At 35.5% G+C, this 18,150-nt stretch overlaps 1 protein-coding gene across 11 annotated transcripts in view; it reads left to right on the top strand.

The window, feature by feature from the left end:
- Positions 1 to 18,150, top strand: part of RABGAP1 (RAB GTPase activating protein 1) — a 179,581-nt gene that overhangs the window by 66,514 nt on the left and 94,917 nt on the right. For all 11 annotated transcript variants that reach the window (XM_029201909.1, XM_029201906.1, XM_029201907.1 and 8 more), the window contains 3 exons: positions 5,258 to 5,432; positions 9,132 to 9,225; positions 13,109 to 13,259. In XM_029201909.1, the coding sequence (XP_029057742.1) occupies positions 5,258 to 5,432; positions 9,132 to 9,225; positions 13,109 to 13,259 (420 nt within the window). The remainder of the gene's footprint in view (positions 1 to 5,257; positions 5,433 to 9,131; positions 9,226 to 13,108; positions 13,260 to 18,150) is intronic.

Below are 18,150 nucleotides of genomic sequence, written 5' to 3' on the forward strand. Positions count from 1 at the left end.
TGTGTGTGTGTGTGTGTGTGTGTGTGTGTGTGTGTGTGTGTGTGTGTACGTGTACGTGTACGTGTGTACGTACATATAGGCACATTTACATGTATGCAGTATACCACTGTACCTCTCAAGATAGAAAATGCTTTCTGTACCAGAGCTCTTCAACTGCTAAATCAGGAGGCACAGGTTCAACTATTCCTGGGAAGTATGATCACTTGGTTAAGATGGTGACTACTGGATTTCTCCTTTGTAAAAGTAGATTTTTCTTTCTGCATTTAGCAAATCATCTTTGAGGTGGTACTTTGGCAACTTCCAAATATCCTGTTCCTCAGCACCTTTCTAACTAATGGTTTTAGCATTCATTGATGATCCCTGCCTGAATCAGTTGAGTTCATTCACATATTTTTAATAGTAATGAAACATTACAGGGTTTTTTTCTTTTCTTATACATGTATATGTTTATTAATATTGAATATTTAAATAATAATAAATATAAGTTATTTGCTTTATCCTACTTTATCAAAGAGTTAAAAAATACCAGTATTGTAGGAAACACCCTTAATAAGTGATGTTTATTTTATTGCTTCTGGTAAATTTATAACAAAATTTTGTAAACTTGTAAAATGTCTGTTGAGAAAAGGTACTATTATATATGGGCTTACAAAACGTAAATTTCAGTTGTTTAAAATTCCATTGAGGACAAACTTATATTTTAATTTAATACAGTTAACTGATGAGGATAATTAAACATCAGTTAATAAACTTGCACCATTTCTAAAATATACAAAATGTCACATTGCAATTTATGTACAACTTATGTTATACACGTTTCTTTCAATTGGAAATAAAACCCATATTTTAAAATCAATATATACTTTAAAAATGTAAGCATCTAAATGAAAAAGTTTCCAAAATATTTAGTGTATTCAACCTTTTCCATAGATGCTTAAACAAATTTGGGGGAGAAAGAGCTATTAATATAACTGCAATACCTGTGTATTTTTTCATGTTTCTCATTCTGTGTATGTAAAAAATACAAGTATATAATATGAAATTATTTGTATAGTTTTAAATTCCCATTAATTTCCCACTCATTCAAAAAATCAGTATTGCAATTAATATTAAAACTGTTGAGTGAAGTTTAAGATTTTGTGGAACCTCTTTTTGTCCTTTGAACGTGTTCTAATAAGATTATATTCAATAAAATCAGTACTGTTCAAAAGTTAGCTAGAATATTTTCTTTTCGTTGTAGTTCTGTTACCACTTGACATATAGTTAGATTTATTTTCATATTTTTGATTTGGGGGCTTGGGGTATTTTCCTTTTTGGTTTAATTTATTTTTTGAATATTTAAAATACTTATATGCTACAAAAGTCAAAATTACATAAAAATGTATACTCTTAGGTCTTGGTTTCATTCATATCTCCCTTTCCCCAACCCTATAGGTAACCATTATTATTGGTTTCTAGGTTATCTTTCCAGTGTTTCTTTTTGTGAAAATAATAAAATACTTCTATATATTTTTTAACTCCCTTTTAAACAAAAACTAGCATACTATATATATTTTTCTGCACCTTTTTTATCTTAATATATCCTGGTGATCATTCCATATAAGTTTATAGAGATCTTCCTCATTCTTATTAATGACTGCATACTACTGTGTTTGGATAAATCACGCTTCTTTCAACTAGTCCTTTATTGATTAATAGTTGGATTTTTTTCCAAGCATTTGCTATTCCAAGTAATGTTGCAGTATAGCACTTTGTGCATGTATTTTTTTGATTTTATGAAAGTGCGTCTTAGAGTAGATACCTATTGGTGGAATTACTGGCACATGAGGTAATTTTGCATATGTAATTTTGTTATATTTGCCACGTTCCCCTCTATAAAGGTTGTAATCATAGAGATTAGCAGTTATGAGAGTACCTGTTTCTCCAGAGGCTTATCAGAGTGCGTTGTCAAACATAAGGATCTGATGGTAGTTTTAATTTATCCTCTGATGAATGAAAACAAGCATTTTGTTTTTTCATATGTGTAGGGGTGATTTTTCTTTCCTTTTCTGTGAATTGTCTCTTCATATTTTTTGCTCTTTGGTTTTGGCCGTTTCCTCTTAATTTTTAGAAGTTCTTTATGAAATCAAAGAGAGTAACCCTTTGAGATATAATTTGCAAATATTTCTCCTGCTTTGTCACTTGTCCTGTGACCTAAATTATGATGAGTCTTTGGGCTTTTTTTGCCACACAGTTTCTTTCTTATATACTTGAATTTATCAATGTTTTTCCTTTAAAGCTTCTGGATTTGGGGTCATAATTAGAAATGCTTTCCCTACTCTCAAGTAATAAAGGAATTTATACATTTTCTAGTATTACTTACATGGTTTCATTTGACTACTTTTATTTATATCTCTAATTTATTAGTATCTTATTCTGTTATATAGTGTAAGGTATGGATCTGATTTAATGTTTTTTTCAAATGGCCATCCACTTGTCCCAATACCATTCATTGAAAAGTCTAACTTTTCCCCCAGTGATTTGAGATGTCACCTTTATCATATCAGATTTTCATATGTATTTAGAACTCTTTTGGTTTTTATATTCTTTTTGATTGATCTTTACGTTACTTATTCACTGATACCACACTGTTTTAATTACATAGACGTTATGTTTTTATATTCGGTAGGGCTAACTTTCCTCCTCAGCTGTTCTTCTTTTTCTGGGTTTTGCTAAATATTCTTGATTGTTTATTTTTCATATAAACTTTAGATTCAACCTTTGTAGCTCTGGAAGAAAATTATTGGTATTTTTATTGGGGAGAATTGAAATCTTTGTGATATTAATATAGAGTCATCTTTTCCAAGAGCATGTGATATCTTTCCACTTATTCATGTCTACTTTTTTTTTTTTTGGTCTTTTAAGAGTGCTTTTTAAAAGCTTTTTATTATAGAAGATTCAAATGTACACAGAAATAAAAAGAATAATATAATGGACCCCATGTACTATTACCCAGCTTCAACAATGAACAACATTTTTAATAGCTGGAGTTCTTGACTTACAGGCAGGGTCCACTTCTTGACTCCATATTTATCTGACTTCAAAAGGGCAGTAGTGCTCTGGTGACTGTCACTGGAAGAGGAGTTTCTAGGTGAAGTGCAATGGTTATTACATTCATATAGTTTCTGAGAAAAAATTTTAAAGGTAAAGAGTTATGTTGATCTTTGAAATGTTTCAGATAGCAATTAACTAATGTTTTAGAGAGTAATTTAAAACAAAACAAAAGTAAATCCTGTTCCCTATCAAAGCATATTTGAAATTAAAAATCATAATTACAAATTCAGAATGAACATATGTCAAAGGTTTAATTTAATTCATTAGGTAGTGAGGGAACCAGTAAGATGGTAAAACTGGTTCTAAGTATTTGAGAAACTTGAGTTTATATAGTCCTTTCTTTAAAAAAAGAAAGAACGTTAGAACAAGGTTGCTGGGTTAGAAACAAAACTGGTTAATGTCCTATAGGGTAACCTTTGGGTTATCTTTTCTATTAGATGGAAATCATTTGCATAGCTATTGGACACAAACCTACAGATTAATATGTAACTTCACAGTGTCTGGGTCCTTTAATTAATAATAAGTAATTCAGTCATTTATTCACCTAGAAAAATAATTCTTTGGTGGACATGTTAAAGCCAGCACATCTGGGTCTGTGCGTCAAATCTGGCCTGACACTTGCTTTTATAAAATGCTTTTGAAACACAGCCACACTCACTGTCTGTGGCTGCTTTTGCACCATAATGGCAGAGTTGAGTAGTTGCAGCAGAGACTACTGGCCCACATAGCCTAGAATACTTACTTTTTGGCCCTTTACAGAAAAGTTTGCCAATTACTATATTAAACAGTGTTTCAGGATGATATTGAAAGGACATGTTGCCACTACCTAAGCCTTCCAGGATTGCGGTAGTTTTTCTTAAGAACCCAAATGAACATTAGGATGACAAAATCTGGTCTCTGCCTGGTATTTCTGTACCTAATGAACCTCTTATTGCTCCCCCTCTTCTGTATTTTTACTTTATGCATGTATGTCTTTCTCTTTGGTGTTGCTACCTTTCTATTCTAGTTGTCTCTGTATCTTTTCCTGTAGTTCTGTCTTGTCCTCCTGCTCTTCTGTATTTCACTTTTTTCCTCCTCCTTAAACTGACTCTAATATGGAATGTTAATATATTTAAATATTGTACTGGTAAAGTATTATATTCCCTACTCTTAATTTTTTATTTTAAGCCCTTTAAAAAATTTTTTTTTAGTTTATTTATTTATTTTTGGCTGCGTTGGGTCTTCATTGCTGTGCACGGGCTTTCTCTAGTTATGGCGAGCAGGGGCTACTCTTCGTTGTGATGCGTGGGCGTCTCATTGCGGTGGTTTCTCTTGTTGTGGAGCATGGGCTCTAGGCACTCGGGCTTCTGTAGTTGTGGCACGCGGGCTCAGTAGTTGTGGCACACGGGCTCAGTAGTTGTGGCACGCAGGCTCTAGAGCACAGGCTCAGTAGTTGTGCACGGGCTTAGCTGCTCTGCGGCAGGTGGGATCTTCCGGGACCTGGGCTCGAACCCGTGTCCCCTGCATTGGCAGGTGGATTCTTAACCACTGCGCCACCAGGGAAGTCCCTTAATTTTTAACTTAGGTCAATTTAAACTGTTATGTGCTTATCTTAAGATAAACCGAGAATATAAAACAATTTGAGCTATCAAAGATTTTATTTGTTCTATTAATCTCTTTGCTGTCACTTACGTCTCCTCCGACCACCAGTTGTACCTTTCAGTTGAAGAAAAGTTCCCTATTCTGTTATAATTAAGCGAAAGGATTTGTGGGGGAGGGGCATGGAGATAAGACTTTCTTAGTCCTAAACTTTATGTTTTAGAATATTTCTAAAACATTTTTTTCATGTATAGTTTTATGTAGGAAACCTTGAACAAAACAAAGTAACTGGGAAGCTACAGAACAGTTAACTTTTTAGTTCACACTTACTAAATATTGGTAGTTGGATGTTTGATGATACAGTCTGAATACAGTAAATAAAATTGCAGAACTAGAGTCCCGCTCAGTAAATATCCTATTTTCCTTTTCCTAAGTCTAAACATATGTTTTTCTATTTAGAAAAGGTTACATTTTGTTTAGATATTTAAAGTAATACCTTTCTATTCTCATATCCTGTATGAAATCAGAAGTAGTGCTCAATTAAAATGTTTTATCCCTTGATAAATAATGTTTTTTCATCTTCAAGATAAAGCAAAAGGAGAGAAAGAACAATACTGACACTTTATATGAAGTTGTATGCTTGGAAAGTGAATCAGAGAGAGAGAGGAGGAAAACTACAGCCAGTCCCTCAATTCGCCTGCCACAGTCTGGATCTCAGAGTTCAATGATACCTTCTCCTCCAGAAGACGATGAAGAGGAAGGTAAATTGTAGGGAGAGCTTAATTTCTGTTTTGGGGTGGCGGACCATACAGACCTTTACAATTTTATCAGGGAATTGATAAAGTGACATAGTATTTTGAATTCTTTTAAGAGGACTGTGGGAGATTAGAAAGTGATTAACATAGGACTTTCTTTAAGGTAATTGTAACCAAGTTAGAAAAAAATGAGATTTATAATTAGTGCTTTTTAAAATAATCAGTCTATGCAAGCTTAGTGTATTAATATAGCACATTTTTAGAGCAAATCTGACACAGCTTCCACCTCAATAAATGTTCCCATCTCAACTGATTTATACATTATTGGATTTTCACACTGATAAGTATTAGGAATCAACCAGTTCTTTTTTTTTTCCTCTTTTTTTTTTTTTATGGTTATATCTGTAAACTGTTCTATCAATCTGTGTTAAAAGATACTGTATAAAAGTGAGAAATGAGGGGAAGGAACACAGGAAAAGTGAAAGTTTGGGAAGCATTTTCCAGTTTATAATTTTGTACCAGAGTTTTATTTTTAAGGGCAAAAGCAAGCTGATTATGAGAGGTCATATGAGGCATGCATCTATGTGAGCTTCACAAGAAGTGTTCTAGAAAATTCATGGACGAGAATTCATTTCTCATTGTGGAGTATGTGGTGGAGCACCATGAATAGTTTTTTAGCTGGAACTTTTAAAGTGAAAGGAGAATTCAGGGATAAAGGGGCTGATTTGGGCACTTCTGGCTAAGAAATTACATTAACAAAAGCATGGAGGTGGCAGGAATGTCTGACTGGGTTAAAAGAAATACATATCCATGACTATATGTCCTTTTTTCAAGTTTAGAGCAAGCTCTTACTTTCCACTTTCTGTTGTTCCCTGTAACTTCTGCTTTTTCTGTGACCAATCAGCTTAGGATCATTTATTAGCAATTTTGATGGCCACCAGTTACTAGATGCTTAATATGTGGTAGACAGGTACTTTGTTTATGAAGTAAAGTAATACTTTGTTTATATAGTCCTCACAAATATCCTGAAAAATAGGACTTATTTTGAATATACTTATTTTGAGCATAAGGAAATAGAATCTCAGAAAACTGAATTTGCCCAGGGTCACAAAAGCTAGAAATTGGCAAGGAGGATTTTAATCCAGGTCTGTGAGTTAATAGTCTGAGCTCTATTCTGTCACCATCTCTGGGCATTTAGTTCACATAAAGCATTTTGAAGTGCAAAGAAAGCACATATGTTGTTTTTGCGAAGTCAGAGATACAATTTATAGTCTCCCTGCAGAGGCGATTTAAGTCATGTTTTAAGGCTGGGAAGGGTGAAATTGTTCCCACTGTTTGAGATTGTCTGCTGTATAACTGGTTCTGGAGACTTTCAGTTTCCCTTCTAGGTCAACACTGCTTAAGATGCAGAGCAAATAAAAGTTTATAGAACTTTCCTCCCCTTAAACTCAGCAATTAAAAAAAAACACCAAAAATTGAGAAAGGCACTCTATTTATTATGAAACCAGAGACTGTTCAAATCTCCATACTATAGATGTTAAAGGATATCTACCAGTTACAAAGAAATTTGGGCCCAACTAATAGATAACATCAGGATTGAGATGTAGTTCTAATCTCTAGCAGGCATGGATTTTTAATATAATTGAGGGGGTTCAGAAGGCCTGTACTGACAGCTCTTAACTGGGGAGAGATAAGGACTAACAGCAGTCAGCAGTCCATGGGAGAATCAGGGAACACTAGAACACAAGCTCTGTAAAGGAAGAGAGTGTGTCCTTTTCTGCCCCACATTATTTCCCTGGTGTGTAACCCAATTCCTGGTATATAATAGATGCTCAGTAAATATTGGCAGGATGAGTAACCCTCCTGGGGTCCATTTCCATAGTGAAAAGTTAATGACGGGAGAACTGGGACTGAAGAAGACTTCAGCCATGCCATCTGGTAATTCTCTCTAACCGAGTATACAAACAAGGGAAACTGGTCCTGTTGTGATGTTTGCTCCATGGAAAGAAATGGCTGTAATCCTCTAAAGAGGCTCCTTATCCATAGGACATTTGTGCTCACAGGGCCGGAAGCCAGCAGTTATAAATGGGAGGTGTTCAGAAAACATTCTGAACACATCCAGACAGCAAAAGAGAATTTTGTAAGATAGGTCTTCCTAATCTCTTTAAAGGAATTATCTCTTGTAAATTTTAGTACGTTTTTTAGTAGCTGTCGTCCCCCAAAGACGTTGTGTTATATTGACATTTTTAATGAGTAGTTACTTGAGGTATTTAGAAAGTAGGGCCAATTCTGGCAAAATAATGAAGCAGGGGAAGTTTGTCTTAGTGCACTGGAGCCTTTCTCTTTTCCTTATCTATCTGCAGAGGTCTCACTTATATTCGGTCTGTCCTCTTCCGTAACTCACTATGAAAACTGCTGATAATGTTCAAGGCATTATAATGTAAATAAGTTTAATAATAAGTATCCTGGATTTCTGAGCCTTTAAAATCAGTGCTCTCAGATATGCCATCTCTAAAGGGATGCCAGTTCATGATGTAATCATCAGAGGTGTAAAGATCAAAACTTTTTAAGGCAGGTTAAACCAAAAAATCTAGATACAGCATTGGTTGAGGACACATGGAAACAAGTACTGTTGTACCCAACTAGTGCAAATATCAATTGGTAAAACCATTTTGGAAGGCAGTTTGTCAGTAAGTTTCAAAATCCTTAAAAGCATGCATTTTTTAACCCAGGGAGTTCTCTTCTGGGCATATACCCAATAAAAGCAATGAGATATGTTCATCCTGATATTATTTGTAGTAAAAAGTTGAAAACTCCCCAAGTGTCCAACAAAAGAAGATTATTAAGTAAGTCTTGGTTCATATTTTCCCTCCAATTTCATTACACTTTTCAATTTGTCTCACATGCCTTTATCATTGCCACTTTTTTCACTGTCTTTATGTCTTATAATCTTTCACTTCATATTCATATTTACATTTCCTAATTATTTGAACTAAGTTTGAAATGATTCGTTTTGGTCCTTTTTAAAATATTTTTATGCTTTCTATTATAAATTATGTCATTGTAGAAAATTTAGAAAGTCATAAAAACATAAAGGAGGAAAAAGAATCATAACTCCATCACTCAGTGTTAATGTCTTGGTGTAGTTCGTTCCAGACTATTTTCTGTTTTTTAACATAGATTATAATGAAGATTTAGCTCTTAAGTTTATTTTTTGTGGTATTTTGCCAGATCATTATGTAAACAAGTGTCAACACAAATTTACATTGTAAACATGTATCATAATTTATTCTGACATTCTCTGCTTTCTTATTTTTGTAGCTTATTCTTAGGTGGTTTGTAATTTTAACTGTTATACATAAGACTGCGATATATTTTCATGTATAAAGCTGTTTGCTTTGGAATAGGTGAGAGAACATACTCATATTTTGAGTCCTATCATTTTATAATTATATGGCTCTTTTCTGCAGTTGACATAATACAGACCTATATGAAAAGCAAAAGAGAATTAAAGAGATTACAACAACATTCCACCTGGGACCATTTTTATTTTCCTCGTACTTATAACTATACACTAAAAGAGAGAAATTATGATACTTTGTTCCCAGTAAAATCTTTCAAATTTGACTGTTATGTTTCCAGGTCATTCTTCTGGCTAGCATAGCCACCTCTGTTATCCTTTTTTGTGTGTTTTGTTTATTAAAGATAACGATGAACCTCTCTTGAGTGGATCTGGTGATGTATCCAAAGAATGTGCAGAGAAAATTCTTGAAACATGGGGAGAACTGCTGTCTAAATGGTAAGTTGTAATAGAATAGTTCTCCTTTTCACCTGTAATTCTTATTTTATGGGTATGGAATTTTACCTAATATTATTGAATTTTGGAGCCAATAATAAAAAAGTATGAGGTTCATCTGTTTTTAGAGGTTTATAAGGGTAGTAGTGAAGATCTGAGATCAACTTTCAAAATATCAGAAACCTAATAAATTCACATTGTTGCAGAAAATATTTACTCAAACATGGAAAGCATGGGGAGAATAAACAAGAAGTCATTTGTATTAAAGTGGTTAGGAACCACTGACTGGTTAAGATAATACACAGTTGTTAAGACTATAAACAATAATCAGGTTTAGAAGATGCTCACACAGTGCATAGAGCCATGGTAAGAGACTCCAGGTGGGATTTTTCCTTATCTGTGTTATATGCCTCAACTGACAGAGCAGCATGTTATAAACATGGTATATATTAATTGCTCTACCAATTACTTTTCCTACTGACACTTGTAAAATTCAGGAATTTCTCATCAGCTCAAAAGACGGTTTGACAACAAAATTAAACACTATCCTCTAGGCTGTCTAAAGAGAGTACACTACCTTCAGGTATTTATTAATGGTATCAGAGACAATCTGGTAAATCAAGTTGGTGAGACATTTATGTAGTTTCCTTTCCCCATTGTGTAGGATGCCTGTGTATGCTGAAAAGAGCTGAACTTGAAAGTGATCTGAGTAGTTTTCTATTTCTGACTCTCTGGTTATTAGGGTTGTCTGTTAGCTCCCCATGGACCTGTTATTTTGGAGTCTGATTTTTCTCGGAAGTTTTAACTGTTGAAACCTTCACTCTATTCTTAGTAAAACTGTCTCAGCATTAAAAAAAACCTTCATGCCCTTAAGGGATGGGACTACAAATGGGCATCATCTGCTTCTAGCACTCTCACAGTGCTTTACACTTCTGGTAAAACACTCTCCACATGGGGAAATGTCAAATGTGTACAGGAGGAAAATGCAAACCAAAGCATGGTTTGTCTTTACACAAGTGGTTTTAATAAATGAACTCTGCAAAAGCCCCCCAGGGGAATAGTTTTCATTTATTTTTGATATTCCTTTAGCAATCAGGAGACAAACCTGCTGATGCTCTCATCACAATATATTTTCAGTTCAGTGATTTTGGAGTGTTTGGACTGCTGCTGGCAGGAATTTCATCTGTATAAAAAGGTTTCTGCTCTAAAATAGAAATGTAATTGAGTCTTGACATGGTTATATAATAGCGTATTTAAAATCATTTATATATAGCATCTAAGTTTTATAAAATGAACTCACCAGCATTTTATACAGTTGCTTGGAGTTTGTTTTATCAAGCTTTGTTTATTCATTTTGTTATTCATTTGATTAAATGATATCCTTATCTTACTCCTTCAAATATATTAACTAAGTTTCCATCTGTCTCAACTGTCTTTCAGGGTGTTTAAAACTGTTTTTGCTGGTTTCAGTCATGTCTTTAGAAATTATAATACAGTTTCTCTTCTTCAATTCATTTTGTCATTATTTTTTTCATCATTATTATATGTGTTCTGTAATAGGAACCATCCACAGTATCATGGAGTTTTAGAGCCTGGTAGACCTGGCTTCAAATCCTACCTCTCCTATTTCTAAGCTGTATGATGTTGGGCAGGTCACTTAACTCTTTTGAGTCTGTTTCTTCATTTACAAAATACAAGTCTGTAGAACCACCACTCAGGATTATTCTAGATTAAAAATAATAGATGTTGTAATGGTAGTAATCATAGTAAGAAGTAATAGATTTATCACGTATCCGGTGCTGTGCTAAGTTATGTGCTCTATTTCAACTATAACAACCTTTTAAAATAGTATCCATTTTTATAGATGAGGAAACTGGCTTAGAGATTAAGTCAGCAATTCTAGTTAGTAAACAGCACCCAGAATTTTTAACACAGTCAAGTCTGGTCCCAAAGCTGGTTTATTTAACTCTACATTAGATTTTAGTGGCAGTAATTGTAATAAATATACCTTCGTGCTCTAATTCTCCAAGTTCCTTTTGATATGAATTTTAGTCAATAAGAGAACTAATGTCAGTAATAAAATAGTATGCTGAGTTAGCTAGTTATTATTATAAGTGACATAAAATTATTCTGAAAATAATTTTATCAATATAAATCAAGCTAGGGTTATCAAATAATCCTGGGGGTTAGGTTTATTTTTTTTGTAAAGAGCCAAGTATAAATGTTTTAGGCTTTGTGGTCAATAGTCTCTATTGCAACTACTCAACTCTGCTTTTGCAGTGTGAAAGCAGCCATAGACAGCACATAAAGAAATAAAAATGTCTGTTTCAATAAGAGTTGATTTACAGAAACACATGGTGAGCCAGATTTGTCCCACAGGCCAAAGTGTACCAATCCTTGAATTAGGTAATAGGACTACTTTTGTCCTTTCTGCTCCCACCTGTTCAACTTTTATATAGTTTTTTTTTCTAAGCAAAGCCAAAACTATACTGAACTATCTATAGCTCTTATATTAGGGTGCTAGCATCACAGAATTAACCATTTTTAAATGTACTGTGCATTATTGTGCTAGTATTCTGGGAGAATTTTGAGAAAAGTCTCAGACCTTTTTGTATTTTGATAGTGGTCATTTTGTACCAGTAACCTCTGTTTAAATCTGATAGTCACAAGAATTCCTCTGTGTCAGGATCCTGCTTTATGTGTCAGTAATGGTGGCTTTCAAATCACAAAGCAGCTATGACGTAACATATAGTGCATTCATTAGTCTTAGAGTTTGAGGCTACTTCAGTCTTGTAATCAACTTCCCTGAACTTCTTTCTGCATCTGTAGAACTGGAGATACTACCACATACCTCAGATGGTGGTTGTAAGCAGCAAATAAAATTATGTGCAAAAGCACTTTGTAAACTAATACCAACATTTCAAGATTTTTTTTATAATTTAATGCTGTGTTTCCTTTATTGTTTGTTTATTTATTTGGTTGCACCGCGTCTTAGTTGCGGCTCTCAGGCTCCTTAGTTGTGGCATGTGAACTCTTAGTTGCGGCATGCATGTGGGATCTGGTTCCCTGACTAGCGGTCGAACCTTGGCCCCCTGCCTTGGGAGCTCAGAGTCTTAACCGCTGCGCCAACTGGGAAGTCCCTCAAGATATTTTATTTCCCCCCCAAAAAAAGTATTTTAGGGAATTCCCTGGCGGTCTAGTGGTTAGGACTCTGTGCTTCCACTGCAGTGGGGGCATGGGTTTGATCCCTGGTCTTGGAGCTGAGATCCCACATGCCACACAGCACGACCCCGCAAAAAAGTTGTTTTATTTCCCCCATTTTGTAGATGAGATAAATGAAGCTCAAAGACTTTAATGACTTGTTTTGATGTTAAAATAGTACAGTAGAAACTTTCTTATCTACCATAGTTATTCAAAAAAGTTACTGGAAGTAAGGTGTCATAAAAACTGCTGAAATCATATATCTTTATATTTATTCTCACTTGGAACAAATATATATTTAAATGTAAAAATACACAGTTTGCTTATCAATTTTGATGCAGAGTCGAGCTCTTATCTTTGGCTATGTGTCAAATGATTGGAATTTTGCTTTGTTTTTCTTATACAAACTACAACCATAAAGCTGTGGTTTCCAGTTTTGCTTTTTATCAAAAAAAAAAGTAGAGTAATAATTTAAAGATACTTTAAGAAGCAGTCTGACTTCAGAATTCTTTCCTCCACTCAATCTTTTACAGTTACATTGGCCACATCTAGTTCAATGACTTTTTTAAAAAATATATTACCTTTATTAAGTCTTTGTATATCATTTAGTTTAGCTTTCATAAAAATGACACTCTTTTAGAGAAGCTGTCTTTTATGCACTTATGGATTATGGCTTTATTTTTAGGCATCTTAACTTGAGTGTGAGGCCAAAGCAGTTGTCATCCTTAGTAAGAAGCGGTGTTCCTGAAGCTCTTCGAGGAGAAGTCTGGCAGCTGCTAGCAGGTTGTCACAACAATGACCACCTGGTAGAAAAGTACCGAATTCTCATCACAAAGGTAAGGGGATGATAATTCAGCTTCAGCATTAGTCCTTTTAGAAATTTATTATAAAAAGATCATTGTGGCTATTTGATTTCTAAGAATTTTATATAATTCGTTTATCTGATGTAAGAGTAGAACTTTCATACTTCTGTCCCAGAGATATTTCTAGTGTTGGCACAAAGGAGAAGGCATAGGTTTTCTTCCTTCCTTTTCACCTCAGAGGCAAAAGATGGCCTCTACCCTTTGTGTATCTGAATCTCTTTTGACCATAATTTCATTCTTAGGTCAGTTGTGCTGTGCCATGTGTAAAAACTTTCGTTTGTTTGTTTATGTATTTATTTATTTATTTATTTTGCGGTACACGGGCGTCTCACTGTTGTGGCCTCTCCCGCTGTGGAGTACAGGCTCCGGACACGCAGGCTCAGCGGCCATGGCTCACAGGCCCAGCCGCTCCGCGGCATGTGGGATCTTCCCGGACTGGGGCATGAACCCGCGTCCCCTGCATCAGCAGGCGGACTCTCAACCACTGTACCACCAGGGAAGCCCTCCTTTCTTTATTTTATTTATTTATTTATTTATATTTTTGTGGTACGCGGGCCTCTCACGTTGCGGAGCACAGGCTCCAGACGCGCAGGCCCAGCGGCCACGGCTCACGGGCCCAGCTGCTCCGCGGCATGTGGGATCTTCCCAGACAGGCACGGACCCGTGTCCCCTGCATCGGCAGGCGGACTCTCAACAACTGCGCCACCAGGGAAGCCCCCTTTGTTTATTTTAATCCTTTTCACACTTCAAAGAAATGTGCTTTTTGTAGATAAGGCCTAGTCCTAGTTTTTACAATTGGAAGAACATGGTTCTTTTATCGTAAACCATCTTCCCTTTTAGTTCATTCCTCTAAAGTGAAGAATTCTATTTTTTATAGTATCCGCTTCTCAAGTTCATGAATTGCTCAAGGTTTTGCAAGTGAAGCAACGAAATTTTTCCTTGTACAAGTATACAAGAATTTAAACTAATTTTTTGCAAGGTCAGGCTGTGCTTTGTGCCTTTTGCAGGACCCATGGTACTGGTTATAAGTTTTGTTTTTGTTTTCTAAAATTCTTCAAGTTTTTATCTTTAGGAAGCAGTTTCTCCAATGATATGCAAGTCCCAAACCTGAATTATGAATGAATTTCTCAGAACCCCCAGTAATATATGAAAAATTTTCAATGTGACAAAAGGTGGGACTTCTTTTAAAAATATATTAAAACGTTATGAGGTGAATAGTATCTCTATAAAACTATAATTTTAAAAAAAACCTTATAGGTAAGGACAACATTTGAACATGAAATCAGATCTTTCCTCAGCAGAAATACGACTTTTTTTTTTAACACCTTTATTAGAGTATAATTGCTTTACAATGGTGTGTTAGTTTCTGCTTTATAACAAAGTGAATCAGCTGTACATATACATATATCCCCATATCTCCTCCCTCTTGCATCTCCCTCCCACCCTCCCTATCCCACCCTCTAAGTGGAGAAAAATGACTTTTATTTGCTCAAAATATTAGTGTTTCTATTCATCATCTTGTTTCCAGACAGATGTGTTTTCCTTCAGAAACTAATATTCTGTTTCCCTTCATTATGTTGATGTTATTGTTTAACCAGCTATATTGAGTGCCTATTACAACCACAGTGCTGGAGCTAGGAGGTCAAACACAAAAGCAATGAACATAAATCATGTGATAGTCTGGAAAAGCACAGTGGGAACCATCAAAAGGAGTGATTAATTCAGCCTGGGGGAATAGGAGAGTCTTTATCAGGAATATGATGTTTAAGATGGGTTCCAGAAAAGACCTCCCCAGGCATGGAGGAATGGCAGAGCGTTGTACTCATAGTACCATTGGAGACATGGAAGAACAAGGTTATGCAACATGTATGGCTAGCAAAAGTACACTTAGTTGATTTTTTTCTTTTATTGGCAAATCCTATTTTGGATATGTAATTATAACATTTTGAAGTCCTTTGAAATGTTTGGCCAAAAATTATTTCTTAAATATTTTTGGTGTGGCTACTCATAGAGATAATTTAAAGACATGAAGTATTTGGGCTTCCCTGGTGGCGCAGTGGTTGGGAGTCCGCCTGCCGATGCAGGGGATGCGGGTTTGTGCCCCGGCCCGGGAAGATCCCACATGCCGCGGAGCGGCTGGGCCCGTGAGCCATGGCCGCTGAGCCTGCGCATCCAGAGCCTGTGCTCTGTAGCAGGAGAGACCACAACAGTGAGAGGCCTGTGTACCACAAAAAAAAAAAAGAAGACATGAAGTACTGTATTTTTCTGGTTCCATGAAAATGGTGATATCTGTTTCTCGAATAGGAACCTGGTAGTTATTATTGTAATTGACATTTTAAAAATTTGCCCTGAATTTTTTTGAGGGGAGAAACTACTTTAAATTTTTTTAAATTTATTTTTACAGCAAGCTGTAATTTACATAGGCTAAAATACACAACTTTAAAGTGTACGGCTCCATTACATATGAATACACTGCTCTGATCATTACCAAAAGGAAGAACATATCCATCACCCCAAAAAGTTGTTATTGTCCCTTTCTAGTCATAACCACTCCTACACCACCCCTGAAAAACCAATACAGTAAGTCCCCTACATACGAACCTTCAAGTTGCGAACTCAAAGATGCAAACACGTTTGCATGTCCAATCATGTAAGTTAGTTCACGTATCTGGCGTACATTGTCACGTGGTGCATCATGTACAAGTGGTTGTGCTTTTGTGTTCTTTACGGTACTGTATAGAGTACAGTAGTACAGAATCTTTATTTCAAGCCCAGGATGTCCAGAAGCCAGCATGAAAGCAGTGGTGATGTAGCTGATACTACTGTACTTTTCAAGGTACTGTACTATAAGGTTAAAAATGTTTTCTTTATTTTTTGTTTTTATTTGTAGTTTTATGTATTGTTTGTGTGAAAAGTATTATAAACCTATTACAGCACAGTACTGTATAGCCAATTGTTTTAGTTGGGTACCTAGGCTAACTTTGTTGGACTTGGGAACAGACTGGACTTACAAAAGCGCTCTCGGAACAGAACTCGTCATATGTAGGGGACTTACTGTAATCTTTCCCTGGATTAGTTTTGATTGTTCTTGAACTTTATTTACAAACAATCATACAGTCATGCAGCATGTACTCATTCATATTTGGCTTCTTTTGGTCATCCATTTTGGGAGTGTATCAGTAGTTTGTTTTATATTTGTTTTCGTTTTTTTAATTGCTGAGAATATTCCATTGTATGAATAAATCACACTTTAAAAAAATCTGTTCTGCTATTATAGATGTTTGTGGCTTTTTTAATTTCTCCCCGTTTTAGCTTTTATAAAGCTGCTGTGAACATTCTTGTGTTGTTTTTTGTTTTGTTTCTGTTTTTGTTTTTTGCGGTACGTGGGCCTCTCACTGTTGTGGCCTCTCCCGTTGCGGAGCACAGGCTCCGGACGTGCAGGCTCAGCGGCCATGGCTCACGGGCCCAGCTGCTCCGCGGCATGTGGGATCTTCCCGGACCGGGGCACGAACCCGCGTCCCCTGCATCGGCAGGCGGACTCTCAACCACTGCGCCATCAGGGAAGCCCTCTTGTGTATATTGATAGCAGGTGCTGTGGTCTGACTGTGTCCCTTAAAATTCATGTTGAAACCTAACCACTATACCAAGGTGATAGGGAGGTGATTAGGCCATGAAGGCAGAACCCTCATGCTTGGGTTAGCACCATTATAAAAGAGTCTCGGGAAAGATCCTCCCCACCTTCCACCATGTGAGGATACAACTAGAAGTCGGCAGTGTGTAGCCCAGAAGAGGGCCTTCACCAGAGCCCAGCTGTGTGGCACTCTGATCTTAGACTTCTAGCCTCCAGAATTGTGAGCAATAAAATTCTGCTGTTTATAAGCCATCCAGTCTATGGTGTTTTGTTATAGAAACCCAGGCAGACTAAGACAGTGCAATCTTTTATTCAGTTATTCTTCTATTGGTAGGCATTTATTTTGTTTCAAGTTTTTAGCCTCTAAATAGTGTTTACTAAACAATCTTACACATGTTCTAAATCTTTGACTTTTATTGAATAGTCTCAGTAGTGTGATTGTTGGATCAAAGGGTAATATGTTTTTTAAACTTGTTATTTAATTTTTGTATTTAATTTACTTATGTCCAGATTGCCTCTGTGAAAGGCTATGACAGTTCACAGTTCCACCAGCAATGTAGGAACGTACCTATTAACACATATCCCAAACAGTATTAGTTATCACTGTAATTTTTGCTGTCAGTGGATGTAAGTGATGCCAGTATGTCTTTAGTTTGCAGTTCCCTGACTACAAATAAATTTGAGCGATTTGCTCTTCCATCTCTTTATATTCTTTGTATATTTTTCTATTAACTTTAAGATGTCAGTTTCTAAGTACTTTATATAATTATATTCTTTGTAGCTTCATTATAAATATCTTTCTAGAATTTTAGATTTATATTAACTTTATGGTTTCATGCCATACGAAACACTTTCAATTTTTATGTAGAAAATTGCATCTTGGTTAAGGTCTCTCCTACCTCTAGATTTTGTAAATATACTTTCCAACGTTTCCTTGTGAATTTTATTGTGGGTGTTATATTTTTATGTCTTTAATCCATCTGGAATTTATTTTTGTACATGGCATATGATAGCAGTCCAATTTTACTTTCTCCCAGATGGATAACCAGTTGTGCTACTTCTATTTTCCTACTGAGTAGAACTGCCATGTTTGTTATATCTTAAATTCTCATATATGCTGGGATTGATTTCTAGCTTGTTCTATTTATTTATTTTTGTGTATTCCTATACCAATACTGTTTTGGTTAAAGAGGCTCTGAGTTATTTTCTAATATCCAGTAAAGCAAGTCTTTT

The sequence above is a fragment of the Monodon monoceros genome, unplaced genomic scaffold, assembly GCF_005190385.1.
Source record: "Monodon monoceros isolate NGI ecotype Baffin Bay Population unplaced genomic scaffold, NGI_Narwhal_1 Super_Scaffold_5, whole genome shotgun sequence".
Classification (NCBI taxonomy): Eukaryota; Metazoa; Chordata; class Mammalia; order Artiodactyla; family Monodontidae; genus Monodon; species Monodon monoceros.